Below are 27,168 nucleotides of genomic sequence, written 5' to 3'. Positions count from 1 at the left end.
TCATATATTATTAATATATTCATTCCAATGTTATATTATTTAATATATTAAGATCTTTCCTGTTAAAAATCGCCAGTGCAGAATCACATCATCGAGATATTATATTTATGCCAGCATATTCATTCAAATTATAATATTTCTTATTAAAATAATATATTAAATAGATAAATAAAATAATAACTATTATATTATACACTTGAGCCTTTTGATTAGTTTTATTACTATGGAGAATACCAATATTTACTTATAAACACATAAATACAAATTTTTAAACTTACTATAATTTAATAGGTAATTCGTGAAAACCAAAAATGTTTGGTGTATTTCTTTTTTGTATATATGTAATAAAAAAAATATATAACACACCCTGACCGCTTTTACTATCACTGAACCTGCTGTCCCCATACAAATGACAGCTTATTTGTCCCCATTTGTAGCGTCAAATTTGGCTATGAGTGTATCTGGAACTAATATTATAGTTAGAGATAAAAAGTATAGTACGTACAAACTGCTTTTTAAACAATCTCTAAGAAGAAGAATGTTATAGTATTTTTAATCATTATATCATATTTTTATTATAATTCCTTGGACACTCGTATTACAGCGTCAATCAATTGGAGACAATCACAAAGTGGCACAACAATAACCTCCTCTTTGGTAATAATTAATAAGAGGTCCTAGGCCGAACCACACAGATCCTCCAAAATACGCTCTCTATGTATTTTCCACTCCAATATTTTGTTATACATAGTTTCGTAGCTTAGCTTAGGGCTACCGTTCCACAAGAGATGTGAACCTGAGGTTAAAGCTAAGGTACAGAACTATGTGGCTATCAATTTTCACCAAAACAAAATGAGGTGAGATATACTATGAGAATGTGGCTTAATTGAGTTAGCATTCACCGCAGAACAAAAATAAACTATTTTTTATAGTAAGCAGAGAGGCGGAAGATGTTATAAAATGAGAAAATCCTCATATTACAAAACTTTTAGAGTAGACAGGGCTGTTGAGGTAGGCACGTATAAAGTGTACGCCACTGGGTAACAAAGACTTATAAAATTGCTTGTTTCATATGCAAAGTTTCACCAAGATCGGTGCAGTTGTTGAACCGAACATAACAAGCAGACACAATTTCGATATTACCTGTGACTCTAGTGTGCAATTACCGGCGACTTAGTCTGCGTATTTTAATTGATTTCCGAGTTACCATCTAGCCTAGGACACTCCTTGCACTACTCTTTCTACCCAATTAAAGTTCCGTAGAAATAAGTTCATATAGTTTGCTAGGACGACAGACCTTATTTAAAACAAAGTATAAGTGCATTGAAATATTTATTTTCATATGAACAAGTACTTCTTCTTCTTCTTCTTCTTACAAGTACGTTAAATGTATAAAACAATCGACTTGCTATCTATCATTATTTTCGACGAAAAAATAATGATACATAAAGGTCAGATTTACTTTGACTGTAGTTGTTACCCGGACCACACAATAAATTTATTTGCCCAGACATTACGTATAATATAAGACACACTTATTATTCGATTTAAGTTACAAAGTGAGACATGAAAACACATATATGTTATAAATTGAAACAGTCATAATATGTTTATTATTTACATACATATTTATCTTCCCTATAATTTGCAGATACATTACACATACCACTTGATAATTGATGTTAAACAAAGAGCTCTAAGACACTTCTAAAAGACACACTGAAAGTCAGAGTCCAAATTTGATAAAAAGTAGTACATAATCTTATATGTAACAATAACAATAAAAAAAATAATTAAATATCTATTATTTATATATATTATCCGTAACGGGTCCACTGTTTATACAAAGTATTTTTTTGTCACCATTTTTGTATACTCTATTTATCAGTCATAACTTATAACAATCAGTTGAATATATAACGTTTCGTTTACTAGTTTGAGTTATCGGTATCAGTATCCGGCATTGGCGATATAAGCGGCTGCTTGATGCAATCCTCGGACGTAACCGGGGGACTTCCCGGCGGGCCCGGAGTGATACGGCTGAGGAAGTTATCCGGCGGCGACGGACAAGAGGCACTGGTTATAGTGGACGTGCGTTTAAAACGTTCAACGTGGTGGTCTTGGGTGGGTGTCGGGTGGGTGTTGGTCACCTGCGAGCGGGGGCTGAGCGGGCTTAGCGGGCAGTGCGCGCGGCGCGGCGGGTAGCGGTTGAAGATATGCACATGCGTGACGCGGCGTCAGTCTGCCTCGTGCTCGTGCAGCTGAGCCAGTAAAGCCGCGCGCCGCGACTCCAGCTCCGCATCGCTCCACACCGCGCCCGTCGAACCTGTCGCACCCGTCGAAATCGGTGTTCCCATCGACCTGCACACCGACACAACTACTTACACACACACATTTTAAAGGCTGCAAACTGGAGGATTTTTCTTATTTCTGCTTGTATCATCATTATATCCAACCATTACCAGCCGACTACAGGGCACGGGTTTCCTTTTAAAATGAGAAAGGGTTAAAGCCGACGCTAGCCTAGTGCGGATTGGTGGACTCCACACAACTTAACATTATGGCGAACTCTCAGGCATGCAAGTTTCTCACGATTTCCTTAAACGTTGAACATTTTAATTGCTTAAAACGCACATAACTTAGAAAGTCAGAGGTGCTGAGATTCAAACTCGGCCTCACAAAAGTGAAGTCGAAGTCCGGCCAACTGGGTTATCACAGCTGGCTATAAAAGTTCATTGTAATTATACGTTTGGGAGTCTAGACGTTTTCAATCATTGCAGTGGACTAGCTGCCTTTATACGATAAACAGCCAAAATTTTTGTCCCAATTTGAAAAAACTTCCAAAATATAGTGAATTTTGGACTATGAAAATGTTTACGATAAAAATAAAGTGTTCCAAGAATATTTTTTGTTTTTGGTACAGCTTTTAAGTGAACAAAAATTATGCAGCTTGAAAACTCCAGTTTGCAACGATCAAGAGTTTTCTTTAAGAACTAATACACAGGCACTTACCTAGTCCTAACTCCAGATTTATTCTGTTTTAACTTTTAGTTAGATGGTTATTTGAATCTATTCAATCAGTAAATTTCGTATTATCGTATTTATTTACAGTTCAAAATGTTTTAGACACTAATGAATAAAATAAATAATTTTAAAGAATCGGTTTTGCGCCACATTAAAAAAAAAAAAAATTGATCATATGTCTGGGTAAGGTGTCAAGCCAGTGAAAAAGTGCTATGGCCGCTGAACAAAAAAAAATCATCTTTGTATATAAAAAAATCTTTATTATCAAAATGCTCTTCTCAAATTGTGTACGGAATTTTATAAATCTTTCCTTCGTATAGGCTAAATATTTAGGACTACAGTACCAACGGCATTCGAAAACTAGCTTCTCAGTAGGATCTCAGCATTCCGAATAGTTGCGGTGGTAGAGTTTGGTCGCTACGAACAGACGGACTTGACTTTTCACAAGAGCCTGTAAAATGGGCTCGTGAAAATCTCGCGGAAGACAGTAGATTAATAATTCTCATGGACAGATTTAGTCGATATCGTAGTAACGTACGAAATAGCCTTCAATGGTTTTGTAATAATCAAATATCACTTATAGGTCGCCGCCAACATCCGAGGATCGGTGACCGATTTTATGTTAGTCAGAAATGGAATGGAACGATTATACCTACTGACGGAAATATAATTAATGGCAAACAATGAAGCAAACATATCCTACAAAAAAGTCAGTCAATATTAATAATATAATCACAAAAAGTGGACGGAGCGTTATTAAATTTTCATTTAATACTCAGTGTTTACTTCATTCAATAATACTAGATGTCAGTCATCAGAGTGTCCGAAAGAAATAAAATGTCAACCCACGATTCGTGACCCTATTTTCATTTGTTAATCTACTCCCATGCTTTAAATCCTCTAAAGTTTTCTGAAACAGTTAGCTTATAGCCAACATTAATTGAAACTCCGTATGTCATAATAACCATTATATCATACAAACGGGTCACCCGTTATGTTGTACTGTTTTTCATTATAATTCTTTGTTTTATTTTCAAGCAAAATACCGACGTGTTATTTTGCATAGTGTTAGTTCAGGCGTCAGAGATTAACATATGAATACACATCAAAATTTTAACGCGAACGAAGTCGCGGACAACAACTAGCATTCAATACTTTAGGGCCCTTTTTCTTCTAGTTTCGGTATGTTACTGTACATTTAATACAATAATTTTAGATGGCTGTTTGTTTAAATCACCTCCGTCACTAGGAGGGCCATCCCAACGGGATATGCTGAGGAAGTGGTAATTAACGAAGTTTATAGCCGCACCTGTCCTTCTTGTCTTTTTTCTCCTTCTTCTTCTTGGGCTTGTGAGACAGCTCGGGCGGCTGGTCGGGCGAGCTAGGGGCACTACGCTTGGTCTTCTTACTCGACTTGTACTTGACGGGTTCGACACGCTCGTCGTCAGTTATGCCGCCTTCTTCCAGACTTGGAGATTTCTAGAAGAACAAAACAAACCCGATAAAGAATTACGATGATACGTTATTTTTTTTTTTTTCAAAAGGTATTCTAATTGATACCGCCGCCGCACCGCACCGCTTACACTCGATATAGGATCCTTCTTAAACACCAGAGTGTTCATTTAATTATCTTGGTATAATTTTTTACCAACTAATAGACTATTATACTTATTCATTAGGAAGCGGTTATAGCATGGTGGTTAGAGTTCGATCCCCGTTACTCACCGCTAACTTTCAGAGTTTTTAAATTAAGTCAGTTAAAATATCACTTGGAAGAAAAACATTGTGAGGAAACCTGCATGTCTGAGAATTCTCCAAAACGTTTCCAAAGGTGTGTATAGTCTACAAAACCTCACTTGGCCAGCGTGGTCGACTACAGCCTAAGCCCTCCTCTGATAGAAAGCAGGCGTTACTTTGCGGAAATCCATAATATATTATGAAAATTAAGCTTAATTTGCTATACTCCGCGGACAGCAGGAGGATCTGTATGGTGTAATTAATAATTTCTTCAATCCTTATACTCCACACCAAACAGATCTTCGGCAATGTACGCTCAACGCACGTTTCGCTCCGAAACCGGAGCATCTTCAGGAGATGTTGACTTTAAAATGAATAATTGTTAAGTTAACAGCAAATTAAGCTTATTTATTTATTTAATGGACAATCAACAGGTTACAGCAACTCATAAAACTAAACAAAAAATGTAAAAACATAAAAAAATGTAATATTGTAGACCCACTTAAAAACTGCCACAACTTTCGAATAAAAAACTAGATTGTCAGTTAGAAGTAGAAAAAAGGATTAAGAGAGACATGAGAGTATAAGATGTAAGATCCATTAGGAAGCTTAATTTTCATAATAAGCCCTCCTCATTCTGAGAGAAGATCCGTGCGCTGTTGTGGGTCGGTAACGGGTTTTTTACGATGATGAAGATTCATTAGTTAAAATAATCGGTCACTGTTGTAAGACGTAAGATCACGACGGAGTCACCGTGTTATTGTACTAACCGGTGGCGGCGAGTATTTGCGGTGCTTCTTCTTTGGCTTCTTATGTTTGCGAGACTCCTCGTCGGAACCCGACACGCTGCCCGATGAGCGCGACACGGACACGCGCGATGCAGAAATGCGTGACGGCGACATTCGCGGCAGCGACGCCGACCGCGACCGTGACTAAAAAGTAATTTCCCGATTGTAATGGTGTCTTTTCTTAGTAGTCTACTTTTATACCAGCACCACTTTACCCGACTGCCATGGAAGGGTTATGTTTTTCGCATAAGAACAGAACCCAAAAATAAATTTATCTCGCGTTTCAAAGATCGCATCTCGCTGTCTATAAAGGCTGATAAAGGCCAGCACCTTAAGGGGTAAAGCGAGATATGCCGCCCGCACCGTTGACCTGTGCATTCGTAAGCAATAAAAAAACTAACATTCGCATTTCGAATTTAGAACTAATTATACCAAATATAACGACGTTTCAAGGTCAAATCAATATATTACTTGTGATATTGAGCGTGAGCGTTGCTTCTTTTTCTTCGATCTTTTTGATTTCTTCGGTTTTGGATGATGGTAGTGCATGCAACTCTCTTCTTGTTCATGTTGGAAGTCCTGGAAAAATAAAATATAATCACTGTAATTTAATATAGTCACTATGATCTATGATCGATGAACTAGACCATCAAGGTCTAGAAAACTTTAAAATTTGACAAGTAGCTAACAAAACAGACATAAGAAAAATTCAATTATAATTTGGGAACAAGAGATGAAAAATAAGCACTATGAAGAGTGCATATTTACAATATATCGATTGAACATAAATATTCAAAGTTAATAAGCACTTTTGAAACGTTAAGTCAGTCTGTTAGTAGTGAGTCTAGCACCGGTTCGGAAGACAGATTCCACCTCGAAGAGCCCGCAAGAAACTCAGCAGATTGCTTTTTTTCAAAACCATTTTACAGTTAACAATTATTCAAATTTTCAATCTTGAGATTAGAGAGAAATTAAATCGTATAGTAAACACAATTTATTAAAACAAAAAACGCTTTAACACTTTGTTTAAACTTATGCATTTGTATGTCCAAAAAGTAGACTATTAGATTTTGGACTTGGATTATTGTAATACACTATAATGTCCAAATGCAAAATGTATGCACTGACATGCACTTCGTACATGTATTAAAGCGTAGCCAATTTTACTGTTAAATTTTTCAACACAATGATAGGACATTTTTTTCATTAGAACTTTTTCCATTGATTAACCACTGAGACACAATCGTTATAGGTTGGGACGCAGACCAAACCTAACTTCCCAAAATTACTTGTTTTGCGCAGACAAAAGTTTTTTTTTTATAGCCATAATGAAAGACCAAGCAAATGACCAACAGAAGGAAACCATCGCCTATAAACTGAGCAATACTTTGAAGAACATACAAAGAATACACCATACAAAGTGCCCATCTGTGTCGATCAACCATCATGTGCCCGTAATTACACCGGCAACCACGCCGTTCAGATCGGACCACAGATATGCAGTTTGGGATGAAAGAACACTATCGTTGTCATAGTATCACTTATTGATTATTTATATCTTTTACTGTGTAATATGTCATCATCATCATCATATCAACCCATTACCGACCCACTCGGTCTCCTAACACAATGAGAATGGGTTAAGGCCGTAATCCATCACGCTGCCCCAGTGCGGATTGGTGGACGCCAATTCGGTCGGACGGTCGAGTACGTTATGATAAACTCTCAGGCATGCAGGTTTCTTCACAATGTTTTCCTTCACAGTTAAAGCAAGTTATATTTTAATTTCTTAAAACGCACATTATTTAGAAAAGTTAGAGGTGCGTGCTGGAATTCGAAACACCCCCGATTTGTTAACCTCATTTGATTTCTATGTTTGCAATCACAATTTCAGGCACATAATAAATAAAAATAAAATAAAAACCTTGTAGAGGCGGACGCGGTCCTCCTCGTTGGGTACAGCTGCGAATTCCGGCGCAGACAGGTCAAGCTTGACGCGCACTTCGCTCCACGGCAGATGGTGCTCGACATTGGCGTCGCTGAGAGCCCACTTGAACGCGCTGTCGATCTTCTTTTGGGCTTTCGATTCCTCCTTCAATTTCTCCCTATTCTTCGTTTCGGCCTTTAAAAATAATCGCAGCCATTCATATTTCGATACCACAAGGGCAAGCACGCAAATTCGGTTCTTAATTAATCAAAAAATTTGTATGAACATCCACTGATACGTTTCCAAATAGAGTTTCATAATTGCATGGAGTGTTCATAGAATTTGTAGTAGGAAAGCGTAAATGAAACTGTTGCAAGGTGAATTTGCGCGTTGCTAGCTGATGCTTGATTCTGGGATAAATGCATTTTACAATCGGTACACAATATTTCGTCAACTTCAATTCAGCGAAAATATATAAACAGATCATTTGCGTAAATAAAAATAGTTCATTATCATCCTCAGTCTTTAGTTATCATTCCATTATCGGCGCGGTACAAGGCACGGGTCTCTGCTCAAATTTAGGAGTGCATGGAGTCCATGCCAAAGTGCAGATAGGTAGACTTCAGACGCTCTCGAAAGCATTTTGGAAAACTCTCAGGCATGCACATTTTCTCAGGATCTTCACCGTAAAAGCAATTGATATTTATTATTATTTTTTTTAAACACACTTAACTCCGAAAAGTTGCACACGCATGCCGAGGCTTTAACTCGGGCTCTCCCAGAGGCAGGCTAAAGTCGTAACCTATCACAGCTATTGACAATCTACATTCTAATAATATACCAGACCAGGCCAGAGAAATATTTGAAATTTTAGAGTCCCAAATTGCTCCTACCAGCACGGCTATCATGGCCAGAAGGCAATTATATCCCCGGGGAAAGGATACAAATGTGTCTTCTCCCACAGCTTTATAAACTCTCAAGAGCTCTGGCGCACAAGTGGAAATAATCTATATATATAAAAGAAAGTCGTGTTAGTTACTTCACTTATAACTCAAGAACGGCTGAACCGATTTAGCTGAAAATTGGCAGGGAGGTAGTTTAGAGCCAGGAGAAGGACATAGGATACTTTTTATCCCGTTCGACATCATTCCCGTGTGACTTGACATGTAACGTCAGTCACTATAAAACGTGGTATAACAAAAAAGAATCAGACTTGGAATAACAAAATTGACGTATAATGACAGCTATGTAATGACGTATGGATGACTATTTGATATTTGTAAGAAATCAATAATATAACTATTTCTATTAAATAAATAATTAACATTATTGCCCAATTGCCCATTCGTATAAACAGTGAAGTGAACTATAAAACTCGGTATGGTTAAAAATTTAAGTTTTTAGGTGAAGTGAAGTTTAATTAATAATGCCGCGACCAAGACGATCGAATCTTTCCCGACAAAGCCGTGATGCAAGAAGAATACGAAATACTGCAAATGAAAGGACTGAAGAAGAACAAGAAATTGCACGTGAACAGCGCCGCGATAGTATGGCTCGACTTCGTGCTTCTCAATCACGAGAGCAAAGTGAAGCAGCCCGTGAAACAGCTCGGTTGGCAATGCAGAATCGTCGAGCGAACAACAGAGGTCAACAAATAGATAATTTGCGACGCAGAACAAGATATTTATCAAGTGCTGATTTGAATCGAGCAGCGTTTCAATACGATTGCAGCAATGATTACAGCTTGCATCCTAGCGTTTGCATTGGGCAAATGGACGTAGTTTGCGAGTATTGTGGTGCATTAAAGTTTTCCGGAGAAACGCCTGGATTATGCTGCCTTAATGGTAAAGTGAAATTGCCATTGTTGACTCCGCCACCTGAGCCATTGTATTCATTGCTTTGTGGCGAAACACAAGAATCACGCCACTTTCTTGCAAATACTCAAAAATACAATGGTTGTTTCCAGATGACGTCATTTGGGGCAGATATTATCGAAGAACGGGGATTTAATCCGACATTTAAGGTATTTATTTTTGTACTTATATAGAATGTAGTTAAAGAATAACTTACTTTATCTATTGGTACCTATGTAGTATATTTGCTAATTCTGAACTCTACTCTCCCACCGAAAAAAGTGTTTATAACCCAGTTAATACTGTCTGGTTTTTATTTTGTAGATACAAGGACAGATTCATCATCGAATTGGATCATTACTACCTTTCGAAGATACACAGAATAAATTTTTACAAATATATTTCATGGGCAACATGGAAGAACAACTTGATCGACGCCTAGAGATCAATGCAGGAATGAAGCGAGCAATTCTTCAAGACTTGCAGTGTCTGCTTCATGAACATCATGCGTTGGTCAGGTTGTTTAAGAGTGCTTTAGAGCGCATGCCAAGTGATGACTATAAAGTTGTTATCAAAGCAGATAAACGACCATCTGGAACACACGAAAGGACATTTAATGCTCCAACAGTAGACGAAGTTGCCATCCTGATTGTTGGTGAACAATTGGAAAAACGCGATATTGTGCTTACACGTCGCGATACTGGGCAACTGCAACAAATATCTGAAACTCATCGATCATATGACACATTGCAATACCCGCTGATGTTTTGGCAAGGAGAAGATGGATATTATTTTAATATTAAAATGAAAAATCCATTGAATGGTGAGTATCAGTATCATAATTTATTTCATTTATTTGTGAAAGACACTGATTTAAAATAATGCTTATTAAAAAAATGGTTAATGTCTGTATTGTTTGCCTTTAAAATTTGCCTTTGAAATGGTTAATTATCAAATTTTTAATTTCAGGTGAAGAAACTACAAAGAAAGTTAGCTCAATGAATTATTACGCATATCGTTTGATGATTCGTCAAAATGCTGACAACTATTTGCTGCGGTTTCGTCGATTGTTTCAGCAGTATTGCGTTGACATGTATGTAAAAATAGAAACGGAACGTTTAACATTCATTAGGTTGAACCAAGCCAAACTGCGTTCTGAGGAGTACATCCATTTACGTGATGCAGTTAATACTGAAGGAAATGCAGCTAATATTGGTCGATTAACTATTCTGCCGGCGACATACATTGGTAGTCCACGTCATATGCATGAATATGCACAAGATGCAATGACATATGTTCGTCATTACGGTCGGCCCGATCTCTTTATTACTTTTACCTGTAATCCAAAATGGATAGAAATTACTCAATTGCTGCTTCCCGGACAAACATCAAGTGATAGACACGACATCACAGCACGTATATTCAGGCAAAAAATTCGGTCCCTGATGAACTTTATTGTTAAACAACGCGTCTTTGGAGATACTCGATGCTGGATGTATTCAATCGAATGGCAAAAGCGAGGCCTGCCGCACGCACACATTCTTATTTGGTTAGTGGAAAGAATTCAGCCTGACCAAATAGATGATATCATATGTGCTGAGATTCCTGATTATGAAGTCGATCCAGACCTACATGATGTTGTTACTACTAATATGATTCATGGACCGTGTGGTGCCATCAATCCCCAATCACCTTGCATGGTCGATGGAAAGTGCTCTAAACGATATCCACGGAAATTAACGGCGGAGACTGTCACTGGCAATGATGGTTATCCGCTGTATCGGCGTCGATCACCAGATGACAACGGTCGAACTGTCACAACGAAAGTGAAAAGAATGGATTTCGTTGTCGACAACAGTTGGATTGTTCCATATTCGCCACTTATTTCTAAATCGTTCAAGACACATTGCAACGTTGAATACTGCAATTCAGTTAAGTCCATAAAATATATTTGCAAATATGTCACGAAAGGCAGTGATATGGCGGTTTTTGGATTGCAATCCTCGAATACCAACGATGAAATTTCACGCTATCAAGTTGGTCGTTATGTGAACTGTAATGAAGCGATTTGGCGTATATTCGCATTTCCCATTCACGAACGTCATCCTACTGTTACGCATTTGGCGGTGCATCTGGAGAATGGTCAACGAGTATATTTCACGGCTTCGAATGCTACGCAACGTGCTGAAACACCTCCAGCAACTACATTGACCAGTTTTTTTGCAATCTGCCAAAGCGATCAGTTTGCACGAACTTTGCTTTACTCGGAGATGCCACGTTATTATACTTGGAATGCTTCATCGAAGAATTTTCAAAGACGGAAGCAAGGCGATGCGGTTCCTGGGTATCCAGATGTGCGTTCTACTGATGCTCTTGGTCGTATGTATACAGTTCATCCAAAGAATAATGAATGTTTCTATTTGCGGTTGTTGCTGGTAAATGTGCGTGGGCCAACGTCATTTGAGTCACTACGAACTGTTAATGGTGTAATATTCCCAACATATCGTGCTGCATGTGAAGAATTGAAGTTATTAGAAAACGATAGTCATTGGGATACGACAATCGCTGAAGCCATTATCTGTGCATCTCCAAGTCAGATACGCACATTATTCGCTATCATAACTTCGACATGTTTTCCATCAAACCCATGTAACCTGTGGCACAAATACAAGGATAATATGTCAGAAGATATTTTACATCAAATTCGTGTCAGTTCCAGAAATCACGATATTGAGATGAATGAGGAGATACATAATCGTGCTTTACTCTTGATCGAAGATATGTGTTACCTCATGTGCGGTAATTTATTAATCAGGTTAGGAATGCCAGCACCATATCGTGAAATGAATGACGCATTTAATCGAGAATTGGAACGGGAACGTGAATATGATCACCAGGAATTAGATTTAGTAGTTCAAACGAATGTACCCCTGTTGAATTACCAACAAAAGAAAGTTTATGATACTTTAATGAAGGCAATCGATGATGAAAATGGTGGTTTATATTTCCTAGATGCCCCTGGTGGAACTGGCAAGACATTCCTCATGTCATTAGTTTTAGCAACTGTTCGGGCGAGATCTAACATAGCGGTTGCAGTTGCTTCTTCTGGAATAGCAGCCACATTGTTAGAAGGATGCCGTACGGCTCATTCAGCATTCAAATTACCGTTAAATCTTCAAACTATTGAAGAACCAACGTGTAATATTGCAAAACACTCAGCAATGGCCAAAGTTTTAGCGGTATCGAAAATCATCATCTGGGACGAATGCACAATGGCGCATAAACGTGCATTAGAAGCACTTAACCGAACATTAAAAGATTTACGCAATGACTCGAGATGTTTTGGAGGAGCAATGATTTTACTTTCTGGTGATTTCCGCCAAATACTGCCAGTAATTCCAAGATCTACGGCTGCCGACGAAATAAACGCTTGCCTCAAATCGTCAAATCTATGGCGCCATGTGAAGAAACTGCAACTGACAACAAACATGAGAGTTGCATTGCTTAATGATACATCTGCTGAAGATTTCTCGGAGCAATTGCTGACTATCGGTAATGGTCAAGTACCTGTCGATGAATCGAGCGGATTAATATCATTTCCAAATAATTTCTGTAATTTTGTCTCATCAAAAGACGAACTTATCAACAATGTATTTCCAGAAATTATTTCTAACTACAAAAATTATGAATGGATGAGTGAGCGAGCAATTTTAGCGGCTAAGAATAAAGATGTAGATGACCTAAACAACATAATTCAAAATAAGATCATTGGAACAATGCATTCATTCAAATCTATTGACTGCGTCACAAATGAAGATGAAGCCACCAACTATCCAATTGAATTTTTAAACTCTTTGGACGTGCCTGGCTTACCACCGCACAATTTACGCCTAAAGGTTGGCTCCGTAGTAATCATGCTTCGAAACATAAACCAACCAAAACTGTGCAACGGTACGCGTTTGGTGGTTAGAAAATTGATGAACAATGTAATTTACGCTACGATAATGATAGGAAAATTCAAAGGTGAGCAAGTTCTCATTCCGAGGATACCGATGATCCCAACCGATATGCCGTTTGAATTTAAAAGACTTCAATTTCCGATACGTCTTGCATTTGCCATGACCATCAACAAATCACAAGGCCAATCCTTAAAAGTTTGTGGTTTAAATCTAGAACATTCATGTTTTTCCCATGGTCAATTATACGTGGCATGTTCACGGGTCGGAAGACCATCTGCGTTGTTTGTTTTTGCGCCTGATAATAAAACAAAAAATGTCGTGTATCACAAGGTACTTAAATGAAGAGCAACCTATGTACTAAAATACAGAAATAATTATGAATGATTGATGTAGAAATTTAATTTTTTTTGTATTTTTTCCAATAAAAAAAAAATCTGCTTATTTATTGACATTAAGGCGGAACAAAGTTCGCCGGGTCAGCTAGTATCCTAATATATGTGTATTAATAAACGGGGATAAACTCCTCCTATTCCATGTTCCCGTGCTTTAGCAGGTGGATACGTTAATAATATCCCTTGTCAGGGGATACAATTGGGGGATACCTCCCACTATAAGCCGACAGCACTACGCCCGCGCCAGTGGGGTCAATAAAAGTGCTCACGTTTTTATAGTAATAAATGACTGACCAAGCAGACAGCCCACCTGAAAACCATCGCCTATAAACATAGCTTGGTTGACATGATGATGATGGTGATAAACAGAGTAACATTTCGCAGAGCATATAACGTGTTACAACGTGCAACCACGCCCTTCAGACCTGAACACAGCAATGCTATTTGGCGGCGGAAATATGGCGGTAGTACTTCCATGGATGAGTTTTTTAGAAACTGCAAACTTTTTGCGAGGCGTCGGACGTGGCTAGTTGCCACACTACCGACACAGACGTGCCGCTAAGCGATTTAACGTTCCGGTATGATGTCACCTAGAAGCCGATTAGGGGTATGGAATTCAAATAAATGCTGTAGCCCTAACAGGTGAGCCTGTTACCTCTTAGATTGCATCATCTCATACCAGCAGGTGAGATTGTAGTGAAGGGCTGATTTGTAGAGGAATAAAGAAAATCCCACTTACCTTCTCCAGCAAGGAGTTATATGTGAGCTTGACGTTGCCAGCGTCCAGCGACGCAGACTTGCTGTCCTCGCACACAACAGTCGCGAACTCTTCGAAAGTGGTGTCCGGTTTCACATCGAATTCCTTCTCCCTCAGTATTTCTTTTATCACTTTCTTCTCATCGTGGAACCTTGCTTTTAGATTCTCCACATAGAATTTGAATAAATCTAAAGGCGTTGAACCGTTTTGACCTGCAAATTGTTCATTATCAATGCAACTTTGTACTACAACTGCCAGTGCGAAAGTTTAAAGGATTTTGTAAGTTAAAGTACTACACGTTCTGCCTGCGGTGTATGCGGCCGTCTTAACAATTTTATGAGAGAATCGAAACGTTATCAATTTCATACATTTGAAATATATCTCATAATTTATCGCATACACTCTAAAATAACCTAGTAAATTACATTAATGCGTTGATGCTTCCAACAAAAAAACAACAAAAATTAATTCTATGCAACGGGCACTCGATTTAAGCCACAGTGTACCAATAGCCTGCAGGCAGTCTGACCCTTCATCCAATGTATAAGATGTTTTAAACATATTTTTATTTGTCACTCACCCAACATTGCGGAAAAACGCATGTCTGCAGAAATAACAGGATAAAGTTCTACCCACAATGACATTGACGTAAGCTTGCCCTCTTCGTGTAGGCCGTCCAGTAACGCCTGTTCCAAAACAATGCATAATTGAGTAACATAGCCGTCGCGAGAATTTGAAACGTACAAAAATATTGAAACGATCATAATAATACATATATTTAGGAATGAATTTTATTGCAGGTGAAACCGTAAGTCATTTGAGGTTTCATCTTCGTTAATAAAATCATTAAACGGGTAATCTCATACGAAGCAAAGCATCTTTCTCTGACTTTCTTGCATTTGAAAACCCAATAATTTACCGTCATCAGAAAAATTGACAAATTTAACATACCAAGAAGTTGTCTCTATTTTTTCGCTGCTGACGTTTATTTCTCTTTTTGACCTGTTCTCGTTCCTGCAGATACTCGGCCTCCAAATTTCGGATATGCTGTTCAAACACTAAAACGTATAATGAATAATATAAAAATTTAAAAAACCCCTGTACAAACTAGTAGGAGCTAAAATAACCTATTTTATGAATCATGCAAACACTTTAACATTGACAATCGCAAATAACTGTCCCTTGAGCCAATTTTTTCCATGGTACTAAAATTTGAATGCAAATAATAGAATAGGACTCCAAAATATGTTGGTCCTCCGAGCTGAGTTCCCGAGAAAAGCTTACCTATAAGAGCATCCTCCTTGTCCATACCCAATAAACTGACATCGTTTTTGAACGCTGCATTCTCTAACAGCAACACTTGGGCCTCACTCCAGGTGCTACTGTATGTTATTTCAGTCATATTTTCCAGAACCTAAAATTTAATATTATGTAACAGAATAAGCTAAACCTAGTCTTAGCTATTCAAAATTCGTATACATTTATGCCCATACAATTAAACAGAAATTAAATATGGAACGTGTTGTTGTTGTTATAGGTTGTTAAAAAACCATTTTCAGGATTTTATAAATAACATTTAAGATTTTAACGCCTAATTTAAAAACAGTACTTTAATACAATCATCCAGTACCGGTCACCACTAAGAGGACATACTTTTTTGAAACTCTTTCAAAGCAGATACCAACACCCCTAAAAGGAACCTACCTTTTAAATATAATGTCCATATGAAATACGTAGGACTGTCAAATAGTTTTTCAATTCTCATTTCAGCGTTGTAGGGGGTGGTTATACGAAATAAATATATAATGTAAATCCACTAACTCCTTTACTTTCGAAGTCTTCTTTTTCCTGTTTGTTTTGGGTAATCCCCCAAACAGCTGGACCGATTTTATTGTGACTTTTACAGGCAAGTAGAGGAACTATTTACCTGCCTGTAAAAGTCTCAAAAAAATCGTTCCCGCTGGATTAGGGGATTAACCAAAACAAACAGGAAGAAATAGACTTCGAAAGTAGATTAGTCTTGTTATGCCAAAAGGCATATATAAAGGTATATTCACTTTGGCATAACAAGACGAACGGAGAATTTAATTTTGTTATTTGTATAGATATAAATGTGTAATAAATTTACTTGTGCTAAAATCTTCATGTTGCGTTTCTTTAACACCTTCGCTTCTTCCTTTTCGCGTTTAGTGATTGTGAATATGCAGTCCTCATATATGTCTCTTCTGTCGCTATCAGGTACACACCGCCAAATCTACGCGAAATGCACTGATTAAGAAAGTATTTTATTCAAAAACAGTACAAATTATGTATGCTTTCAGATTGAATACGTTCAACGCCTATTATAGATATAATGTTTGTGACAACTATAAAAATCAATTACAATTTTTTAATCGAAAGGACATATATACATTATACATTATATCTATATATATAAAAGAAAGTCGTGTTAGTTACTTCACTTATAACTCAAGAACGGCTGAACCGATTTAGCTGAAAATTGGCAGGGAGGTAGTTTAGAGCCAGGAGAAGGACATAGGATACTTTTTATCCCGTTCGACATCATTCCCGTGTGACTTGACATGTAACGTCAGTCACTATAAAACGTGGTATAACAAAAAAGAATCAGACTTGGAATAACAAAATTGACGTATAATGACAGCTATGTAATGACGTATGGATGACTATTTGATATTTGTAAGAAATCAATAATATAACTATTTCTATTAAATAAATAATTAACATTATTGCCCAATTGCCCATTCGTATAAACAGTGAAGTGAACTATAAAACTCGGTATGGTTAAAAATTTAAGTTTTTAGGTGAAGTGAAGTTTAATTAATAATGCCGCGACCAAGACGATCGAATCTTTCCCGACAAAGCCGTGATGCAAGAAGAATACGAAATACTGCAAATGAAAGGACTGAAGAAGAACAAGAAATTGCACGTGAACAGCGCCGCGATAGTATGGCTCGACTTCGTGCTTCTCAATCACGAGAGCAAAGTGAAGCAGCCCGTGAAACAGCTCGGTTGGCAATGCAGAATCGTCGAGCGAACAACAGAGGTCAACAAATAGATAATTTGCGACTCAGAACAAGATATTTATCAAGTGCTGATTTGAATCGAGCAGCGTTTCAATACGATTGCAGCAATGATTACAGCTTGCATCCTAGCGTTTGCATTGGGCAAATGGACGTAGTTTGCGAGTATTGTGGTGCATTAAAGTTTTCCGGAGAAACGCCTGGATTATGCTGCCTTAATGGTAAAGTGAAATTGCCATTGTTGACTCCGCCACCTGAGCCATTGTATTCATTGCTTTGTGGCGAAACACAAGAATCACGCCACTTTCTTGCAAATACTCAAAAATACAATGGTTGTTTCCAGATGACGTCATTTGGGGCAGATATTATCGAAGAACGGGGATTTAATCCGACATTTAAGGTATTTATTTTTGTACTTATATAGAATGTAGTTAAAGAATAACTTACTTTATCTATTGGTACCTATGTAGTATATTTGCTAATTCTGAACTCTACTCTCCCACCGAAAAAAGTGTTTATAACCCAGTTAATACTGTCTGGTTTTTATTTTGTAGATACAAGGACAGATTCATCATCGAATTGCATCATTACTACCTTTCGAAGATACACAGAATAAATTTTTACAAATATATTTCATGGGCAACATGGAAGAACAACTTGATCGACGCCTAGAGATCAATGCAGGAATGAAGCGAGCAATTCTTCAAGACTTGCAGTGTCTGCTTCATGAACATCATGCGTTGGTCAGGTTGTTTAAGAGTGCTTTAGAGCGCATGCCAAGTGATGACTATAAAGTTGTTATCAAAGCAGATAAACGACCATCTGGAACACACGAAAGGACATTTAATGCTCCAACAGTAGACGAAGTTGCCATCCTGATTGTTGGTGAACAATTGGAAAAACGCGATATTGTGCTTACACGTCGCGATACTGGGCAACTGCAACAAATATCTGAAACTCATCGATCATATGACACATTGCAATACCCGCTGATGTTTTGGCAAGGAGAAGATGGATATTATTTTAATATTAAAATGAAAAATCCATTGAATGGTGAGTATCAGTATCATAATTTATTTCATTTATTTGTGAAAGACACTGATTTAAAATAATGCTTATTAAAAAAATGGTTAATGTCTGTATTGTTTGCCTTTAAAATTTGCCTTTGAAATGGTTAATTATCAAATTTTTAATTTCAGGTGAAGAAACTACAAAGAAAGTTAGCTCAATGAATTATTACGCATATCGTTTGATGATTCGTCAAAATGCTGACAACTATTTGCTGCGGTTTCGTCGATTGTTTCAGCAGTATTGCGTTGACATGTATGTAAAAATAGAAACGGAACGTTTAACATTCATTAGGTTGAACCAAGCCAAACTGCGTTCTGAGGAGTACATCCATTTACGTGATGCAGTTAATACTGAAGGAAATGCAGCTAATATTGGTCGATTAACTATTCTGCCGGCGACATACATTGGTAGTCCACGTCATATGCATGAATATGCACAAGATGCAATGACATATGTTCGTCATTACGGTCGGCCCGATCTCTTTATTACTTTTACCTGTAATCCAAAATGGATAGAAATTACTCAATTGCTGCTTCCCGGACAAACATCAAGTGATAGACACGACATCACAGCACGTATATTCAGGCAAAAAATTCGGTCCCTGATGAACTTTATTGTTAAACAACGCGTCTTTGGAGATACTCGATGCTGGATGTATTCAATCGAATGGCAAAAGCGAGGCCTGCCGCACGCACACATTCTTATTTGGTTAGTGGAAAGAATTCAGCCTGACCAAATAGATGATATCATATGTGCTGAGATTCCTGATTATGAAGTCGATCCAGACCTACATGATGTTGTTACTACTAATATGATTCATGGACCGTGTGGTGCCATCAATCCCCAATCACCTTGCATGGTCGATGGAAAGTGCTCTAAACGATATCCACGGAAATTAACGGCGGAGACTGTCACTGGCAATGATGGTTATCCGCTGTATCGGCGTCGATCACCAGATGACAACGGTCGAACTGTCACAACGAAAGTGAAAAGAATGGATTTCGTTGTCGACAACAGTTGGATTGTTCCATATTCGCCACTTATTTCTAAATCGTTCAAGACACATTGCAACGTTGAATACTGCAATTCAGTTAAGTCCATAAAATATATTTGCAAATATGTCACGAAAGGCAGTGATATGGCGGTTTTTGGATTGCAATCCTCGAATACCAACGATGAAATTTCACGCTATCAAGTTGGTCGTTATGTGAACTGTAATGAAGCGATTTGGCGTATATTCGCATTTCCCATTCACGAACGTCATCCTACTGTTACGCATTTGGCGGTGCATCTGGAGAATGGTCAACGAGTATATTTCACGGCTTCGAATGCTACGCAACGTGCTGAAACACCTCCAGCAACTACATTGACCAGTTTTTTTGCAATCTGCCAAAGCGATCAGTTTGCACGAACTTTGCTTTACTCGGAGATGCCACGTTATTATACTTGGAATGCTTCATCGAAGAATTTTCAAAGACGGAAGCAAGGCGATGCGGTTCCTGGGTATCCAGATGTGCGTTCTACTGATGCTCTTGGTCGTATGTATACAGTTCATCCAAAGAATAATGAATGTTTCTATTTGCGGTTGTTGCTGGTAAATGTGCGTGGGCCAACGTCATTTGAGTCACTACGAACTGTTAATGGTGTAATATTCCCAACATATCGTGCTGCATGTGAAGAATTGAAGTTATTAGAAAACGATAGTCATTGGGATACGACAATCGCTGAAGCCATTATCTGTGCATCTCCAAGTCAGATACGCACATTATTCGCTATCATAATTTCGACATGTTTTCCATCAAACCCATGTAACCTGTGGCACAAATACAAGGATAATATGTCAGAAGATATTTTACATCAAATTCGTGTCAGTTCCAGAAATCACGATATTGAGATGAATGAGGAGATACATAATCGTGCTTTACTCTTGATCGAAGATATGTGTTACCTCATGTGCGGTAATTTATTAATCAGGTTAGGAATGCCAGCACCATATCGTGAAATGAATGACGCATTTAATCGAGAATTGGAACGGGAACGTGAATATGATCACCAGGAATTAGATTTAGTAGTTCAAACGAATGTACCCCTGTTGAATTACCAACAAAAGAAAGTTTATGATACTTTAATGAAGGCAATCGATGATGAAAATGGTGGTTTATATTTCCTAGATGCCCCTGGTGGAACTGGCAAGACATTCCTCATGTCATTAGTTTTAGCAACTGTTCGGGCGAGATCTAACATAGCGGTTGCAGTTGCTTCTTCTGGAATAGCAGCCACATTGTTAGAAGGATGCCGTACGGCTCATTCAGCATTCAAATTACCGTTAAATCTTCAAACTATTGAAGAACCAACGTGTAATATTGCAAAACACTCAGCAATGGCCAAAGTTTTAGCGGTATCGAAAATCATCATCTGGGACGAATGCACAATGGCGCATAAACGTGCATTAGAAGCACTTAACCGAACATTAAAAGATTTACGCAATGACTCGAGATGTTTTGGAGGAGCAATGATTTTACTTTCTGGTGATTTCCGCCAAATACTGCCAGTAATTCCAAGATCTACGGCTGCCGACGAAATAAACGCTTGCCTCAAATCGTCAAATCTATGGCGCCATGTGAAGAAACTGCAACTGACAACAAACATGAGAGTTGCATTGCTTAATGATACATCTGCTGAAGATTTCTCGGAGCAATTGCTGACTATCGGTAATGGTCAAGTACCTGTCGATGAATCGAGCGGATTAATATCATTTCCAAATAATTTCTGTAATATTGTCTCATCAAAAGACGAACTTATCAACAATGTATTTCCAGAAATTATTTCTAACTACAAAAATTATGAATGGATGAGTGAGCGAGCAATTTTAGCGGCTAAGAATAAAGATGTAGATGACCTAAACAACATAATTCAAAATAAGATCATTGGAACAATGCATTCATTCAAATCTATTGACTGCGTCACAAATGAAGATGAAGCCACCAACTATCCAATTGAATTTTTAAACTCTTTGGACGTGCCTGGCTTACCACCGCACAATTTACGCCTAAAGGTTGGCTCCGTAGTAATCATGCTTCGAAACATAAACCAACCAAAACTGTGCAACGGTACGCGTTTGGTGGTTAGAAAATTGATGAACAATGTAATTTACGCTACGATAATGATAGGAAAATTCAAAGGTGAGCAAGTTCTCATTCCGAGGATACCGATGATCCCAACCGATATGCCGTTTGAATTTAAAAGACTTCAATTTCCGATACGTCTTGCATTTGCCATGACCATCAACAAATCACAAGGCCAATCCTTAAAAGTTTGTGGTTTAAATCTAGAACATTCATGTTTTTCCCATGGTCAATTATACGTGGCATGTTCACGGGTCGGAAGACCATCTGCGTTGTTTGTTTTTGCGCCTGATAATAAAACAAAAAATGTCGTGTATCACAAGGTACTTAAATGAAGAGCAACCTATGTACTAAAATACAGAAATAATTATGAATGATTGATGTAGAAATTTAATTTTTTTTGTATTTTTTCCAATAAAAAAAAAATCTGCTTATTTATTGACATTAAGGCGGAACAAAGTTCGCCGGGTCAGCTAGTTATATCATATATGTACATTGCATATAATTGTTCCCAAAAATGCTAGGTGACTAGAACGCTTAATGGTAACTCAAAATCAACTCACCTCAAGATTATTAAACATCTCCTCACACTTATAATATTTAGTAAGCGACGTCACACGGTCACAGCTCAGTAGGAATTCCTCCAAACTTTCCCTGTTCTTTTTAGTTTTCAGCCTAAAAGAATATTTAAAAAAACAAACTGAAATCATAATAGTATTGGACGTGCATAAATGTTATCTAAGAGACCATAGCGTCGCATCGTTTCGTAAAACCTTGCAAACCGATAACCTCTGATTCTCAGTTAAAAAAATCTACTTTTGTTACTTAGTGCCTAGGAATTGTTTCTGACAGTATAGTCGGTAGACTAGTAGTAGTGTTGGATACATTAAACTAAAATTTTGTAACCTTATTTATTTACGTTTTGTGACAATGGCCAAGATTTGTGAAGAGGCTATCCGTGACTTATCAGAAGGTGGTGAAACAAGCCCTAAGTTTTTATTTTCATAATAGTTACTTACTCACCTTTGCTCTTCTCTCTCATCTTTCAACTTCTGTGTTTTGTAAGCATTGAAGGCCTGTTTCTTCTCATTGAGTTTCTTCAATGTGATATAGCGGGGATCCTTTGATATTATCTTCACACACTGTTCCCAGGTTGCATTTGAAGGCACATTCTACAAGATATAGGGCAATTATTTAATTAACTGTGCTGAGAAGAACATATCGATGCAGTTTTTTTTTTGGCCATACTTTATAAATCTGTTTTCTGTTATTAACAAACAATGTAGGCAATTTAAAATCATTTCATTAAGTTTAATCCTAATATTTAATAGTTAAACAATACAATATTTAGAAGCTGTAAAATATGTAATTTGCAAACCAGAAAAGTTTCTTAGTTGTTTCTTTAAAATTGAAAACCCACCCTATCTTTAAGGAGTTCTTTAAATGCTTCAATGGCTTCTTTCTTATCTTTGTACTGCAATTCTGGCTCATTGGAATCGGATCCGTTGGGCTGTGGAGGCGCCTCTATCTCCTCTGGTTTGACTATAAATTAAAATACTTATAATACTTGCCTGCCCTTTTACTGCAACATAGATATATACATATATATTTCATTCATAAGCTTGGTAACATAGATTTGGGGTGGAGGTAGAACTCACAAAAAGAGAAACAAGCTAGTGAGCATGACCTAAGATGATATTTATATCAATGAATCTAATCATTCATTAGAATTTTAAATTAATGATTTTCTTATGGTAATCAGCCTATACAAAGCTTTACTGCTATCAGTTGTCCTATTCAAATTTCGATTCATTTATTCAAACAAACTCATTAAACAAAAAATTGGAATACTTAACTGTATTCCAATTTTATGTTTAAAAAGTTTGATAAAATTGGAATACAGTTATATCTGTGACTTCTACTAGGATTCCCTGTGTTGTGGATATCCAATGAAATGATTATAATTAAACTCAGTTCAGCATAATACTTAGTACTAAAATTGTAACATAAGATATTTATTTCTTTTAGAACATTGTCTGAATAGAAATAAATATCATCTGTTTTGTTACAATGTTTGCTAGTGAGCTTGATTAAATAAATAATTTCTTTCTAATATTATGAATTTCAATGTGAATTTGTTTATTTATAATGCTTTCATATCTTAACTACATGAAATTTTGCCAGGTATATTAAAAAAGTGCAATGTCAAACTAAGGGATGGGGAAAGAATTTTTATAAAATGACAACATAATTAATGAATCCTATCTATGCTAAGGTGTGCAAGGCCGCAGTCGAAAGCTTTTAATTAAGTAAATATTTAAAAAGTTTTGTTGGCTTACTTTCTTCTGGAATTGGTATAGCATTAGCAAGAGATGTATCGATAGCAGCTAGAGTTTTGGCCATGGCTTCATCTAGAGCAGAACTGCCTGATGATCCTACAGCAGGAGATAATGGTAGGGGCACATCCCCTGGAGGCACATCAGCATTAAGTATAGCCCTACAAAATTGTAATACATTTTAAACACTTGTAATATGGGACATAGTTGTTAGTATATTTTTTTGGCATATATATTTAGACCATCAATGTCTGATGTTTACACTGTAATGGTTAGCAACCATTTATAACAAACTAAATATACGTGGATATTCTGCATATCTTTTATTGCATATTGTATTCACGAAACCATATCCGTTTTTTTTATGTAAGTGTTTATAAGTAGTATTGTACTTGATGAGGGATTCTAAGATGGTAGAAGGCAAATTTGTTAAAGTAATATGACAGTTATAATATTAGACCTGATCACTTATAAAACCACAGCACTCAACACTGCACCAGGGAGATCACACATACACATATCTAAATTAATGGCTGATCTAAAATAAAAAGTCCTATTCCTATACCATTTTGGTGTTGTTAGAGACTAATCTATGCTACAACTGTCATCTTCTGTGTTCACCACCCGTCTGCCAAGTGTGGAGAAAATGTACAAAACCTCCCCTTAGGTAAGGCCTCTAGTCCAGCAGTAGACTGTTATAGGCTGTAATTTGTTACACAACAACACAACATTTTTAAAACAAAAATGTCCTTTTCTCAATTGATGTGTCAAATGTAACATCACACTTATATTGTTAGACCCTCATTCCTGTTTATAGTGCTGATTGACTTAGCCTTTCCTATAAAGGCAATATAATTATGTTTCAATGTACTATTAAAAGAAAATTAAATTACTGAGTGGCTTCTTCTGCTGCTATCTTCTCCTTTATCTCTTGTAGTTCCTGGGGAATTACCCAACTAGATTCCTTTGTCTCAATGTTGTGATAGTACACTCGTCCTGCATCAGTAGTGTATTCTTTCCAAACACAAGATGACAGCATTTTCTAGAATTTAATTTGGTTATATGTAATTCTACTAAACTTAGCCTAAATAACTGATGGGCCTAAAAGTAGTGCAGTTTTAAATTTATATTAAAGCCAGAAACATGAAACAGTAATTATTTTCAAGATATTGACCACTTTCCAATAAAAATTGATACTAATAGTAATTTATGTTATTCTTATAATATTCCCCGTTACTTACCTCTGCTGAAGTTTTTAGATCATCTGGTTTTTCCCATAGACTTTGTTTTGATAAAGAGTTATAATAGTATATGCGACCATCTGGGGCTTTATGCTCTGACCAAGGGCAACTTTGGTTAGCCATTGGTGATATTTCTGGTGCAGGTGCATTTAGTTCCTTTAGAAAGAAATATATCTTTATAGTATATTTACATAAATTACTTGATCTATTTTGTGTATCTCTTTTGGCTTTAGGGCTCAAGCTAATAACTGGGTTAACAACAAGTATGATAATTTATAATTAATTAATGTTTTGCTTTCCAAGTTTGTCTAAATAACTGTATAAAACCAAAAAATCAGTTTATTTGCCCAACCTATCTTATTAAACTTTTTCATGGTTCGAAGTTTTTTATTCCATTTTAAGGGTAAGGAATTAAAGTGTTTTTGGTTTGGTCACAATAAACTACATAACTTTCCCATTGATTGTGTCTCTCATTATCAGCTAAAGTTCAGTAATCCTTATTTTATTACTCTAATGCAAATAGTGAAATTTTGGGACTACTGATTATATTACTTATATTATATACTTGGTTTTGTTTTAGTTTGCAACATTCTGAAATCAAAAAGTCACACTCTTAACTAGAAACTTGTCTCAGATTTGCCTTGGTCAAAAAACCAGCAACTTCCACCAGCCAATTAGTGCAAATAGTTTTACTTTAATACCGGTTTAAAAGGCGGAAATCCAGGTGGTGGCATGGAAAATGGAGTCATCATTGGTGGAAATGCCATTGGAGGTGGCAAAGGCCCCATGTTTGGCGGCATTCCTGGCACTGGAGGCATGGCCACGGCCGGCGGCATAGGCGGTGGTATCCCGCCGAGCATTGTTGGTGGCAGAAGAGGTGGAGCTATCAAACCCGGCGAACTAGTCCCAGTTTTAGGAGTGTCCTGGTATTAATTCATCTAATGGTATTATTATAATTACACAAATTTAAAAACATGAATAAAAGTGCTTTTAATAAAAAAGTAGACGTACCATTTTATACTCTTACTTATTATTATATGTCATCTGACGAACGGGTTGTCAGAGTACGGAGTTAACGATGTTTTATTCAGAATTATTTTATTTGCTATTTACACTTAAATATAAATCACACTTCACAAACAAAAAGTATCGAATTTGCGTTGATTTCAATCGCAGGACCTCAGGGCAGTACTGTGGTCATAGATAAAAGTAATATTTCATATTTGTCGCCAGCCTCCGCCTTGGTTTTTTTTTTTTTTTTATTTATTTTACGGCCATGGATTGAAGCCCTTAAGGCCTTTTAAAATCCCCCTTTTGGTCTCCATTCTACACCAAAGATAGTATAAGCACTATAAGTATGCTCCCCTCAGACAATGATAAGGCTTTCAATCACTTAAATCCAGTGGTAACATAGTAAATCAATGCGTAAACTGAAAACTCGCTGAAATATCAAGTTCGTGAATTATACTGTATCTGAGAATAATAGTAATAGTAAATGTGTCTAAAACAACTTATAGTTTTCATAACCCTGTACGACCATAATATTAAAAAAAAAGTGTGTATCAGCTCCGACGCACGACTGGAGTTTAATCCTTAAGTACGATTGTCGAAACATACACAAAAAGAGTTTATTTAACTGAATAAAGATAAATACCATATGAAAGGGTAAATTAAAAATCCTGTGCAATTCATTCACACATGGCGGAAGTGTAACTTCTTAAAAGTAGCCTACGAGAAATTGAGGTGGATGTAGAGTATCTGAACTATTAGGATAAATATAATGTTTATTATTCAGTTTCCATGGTAACTAGAAAAGGTAAACAAATGTATTATGTTTTCTATCTCACTCTGTCCTATACATTAATGTGTTTGTTTCTTTATCTAGATATTACTCGGTTTCCTTGGTTAATTAAATGA

The 27,168-nt window shown here is 36.9% G+C and overlaps 1 protein-coding gene across 2 annotated transcripts; it reads right to left on the bottom strand.

The window, feature by feature from the left end:
* Window positions 1-1,581: 1,581 nt before the first annotated feature.
* Window positions 1,582-26,473, bottom strand: LOC120627201 (pre-mRNA-processing factor 40 homolog B). 2 transcript variants are annotated; one of them, XM_039895066.1, is made up of 18 exons: window positions 26,263-26,473; window positions 25,953-26,174; window positions 25,252-25,407; window positions 24,904-25,052; window positions 24,014-24,171; window positions 23,095-23,216; window positions 22,698-22,846; window positions 22,238-22,349; window positions 16,566-16,691; window positions 15,722-15,851; window positions 15,389-15,495; window positions 15,018-15,123; window positions 14,420-14,649; window positions 7,474-7,671; window positions 6,021-6,128; window positions 5,532-5,693; window positions 4,334-4,503; window positions 1,582-2,361 (listed from the first exon to the last, which is right to left on the bottom strand). In XM_039895066.1, the coding sequence occupies exons 1-18, from the start codon at window positions 26,263-26,265 to the stop codon at window positions 2,238-2,240; spliced, it is 2,532 nt and encodes an 843-aa protein (XP_039751000.1). In that variant the 5' UTR covers window positions 26,266-26,473; the 3' UTR covers window positions 1,582-2,237. The 2 variants fall into 2 exon arrangements, with proteins under 2 accessions (XP_039751000.1, XP_039751001.1); XM_039895067.1 differs by lacking the exon at window positions 1,582-2,361 and adding an exon at window positions 3,268-3,475.
* Window positions 26,474-27,168: the final 695 nt, after the last annotated feature.

This window comes from Pararge aegeria, chromosome 11, assembly GCF_905163445.1.
Source record: "Pararge aegeria chromosome 11, ilParAegt1.1, whole genome shotgun sequence".
Lineage (NCBI taxonomy): Eukaryota > Metazoa > Arthropoda > Insecta > Lepidoptera > Nymphalidae > Pararge > Pararge aegeria.
Note: the sequence above shows the minus strand (reverse complement) of the source record. Positions and strands in the feature narration are given on the sequence as shown.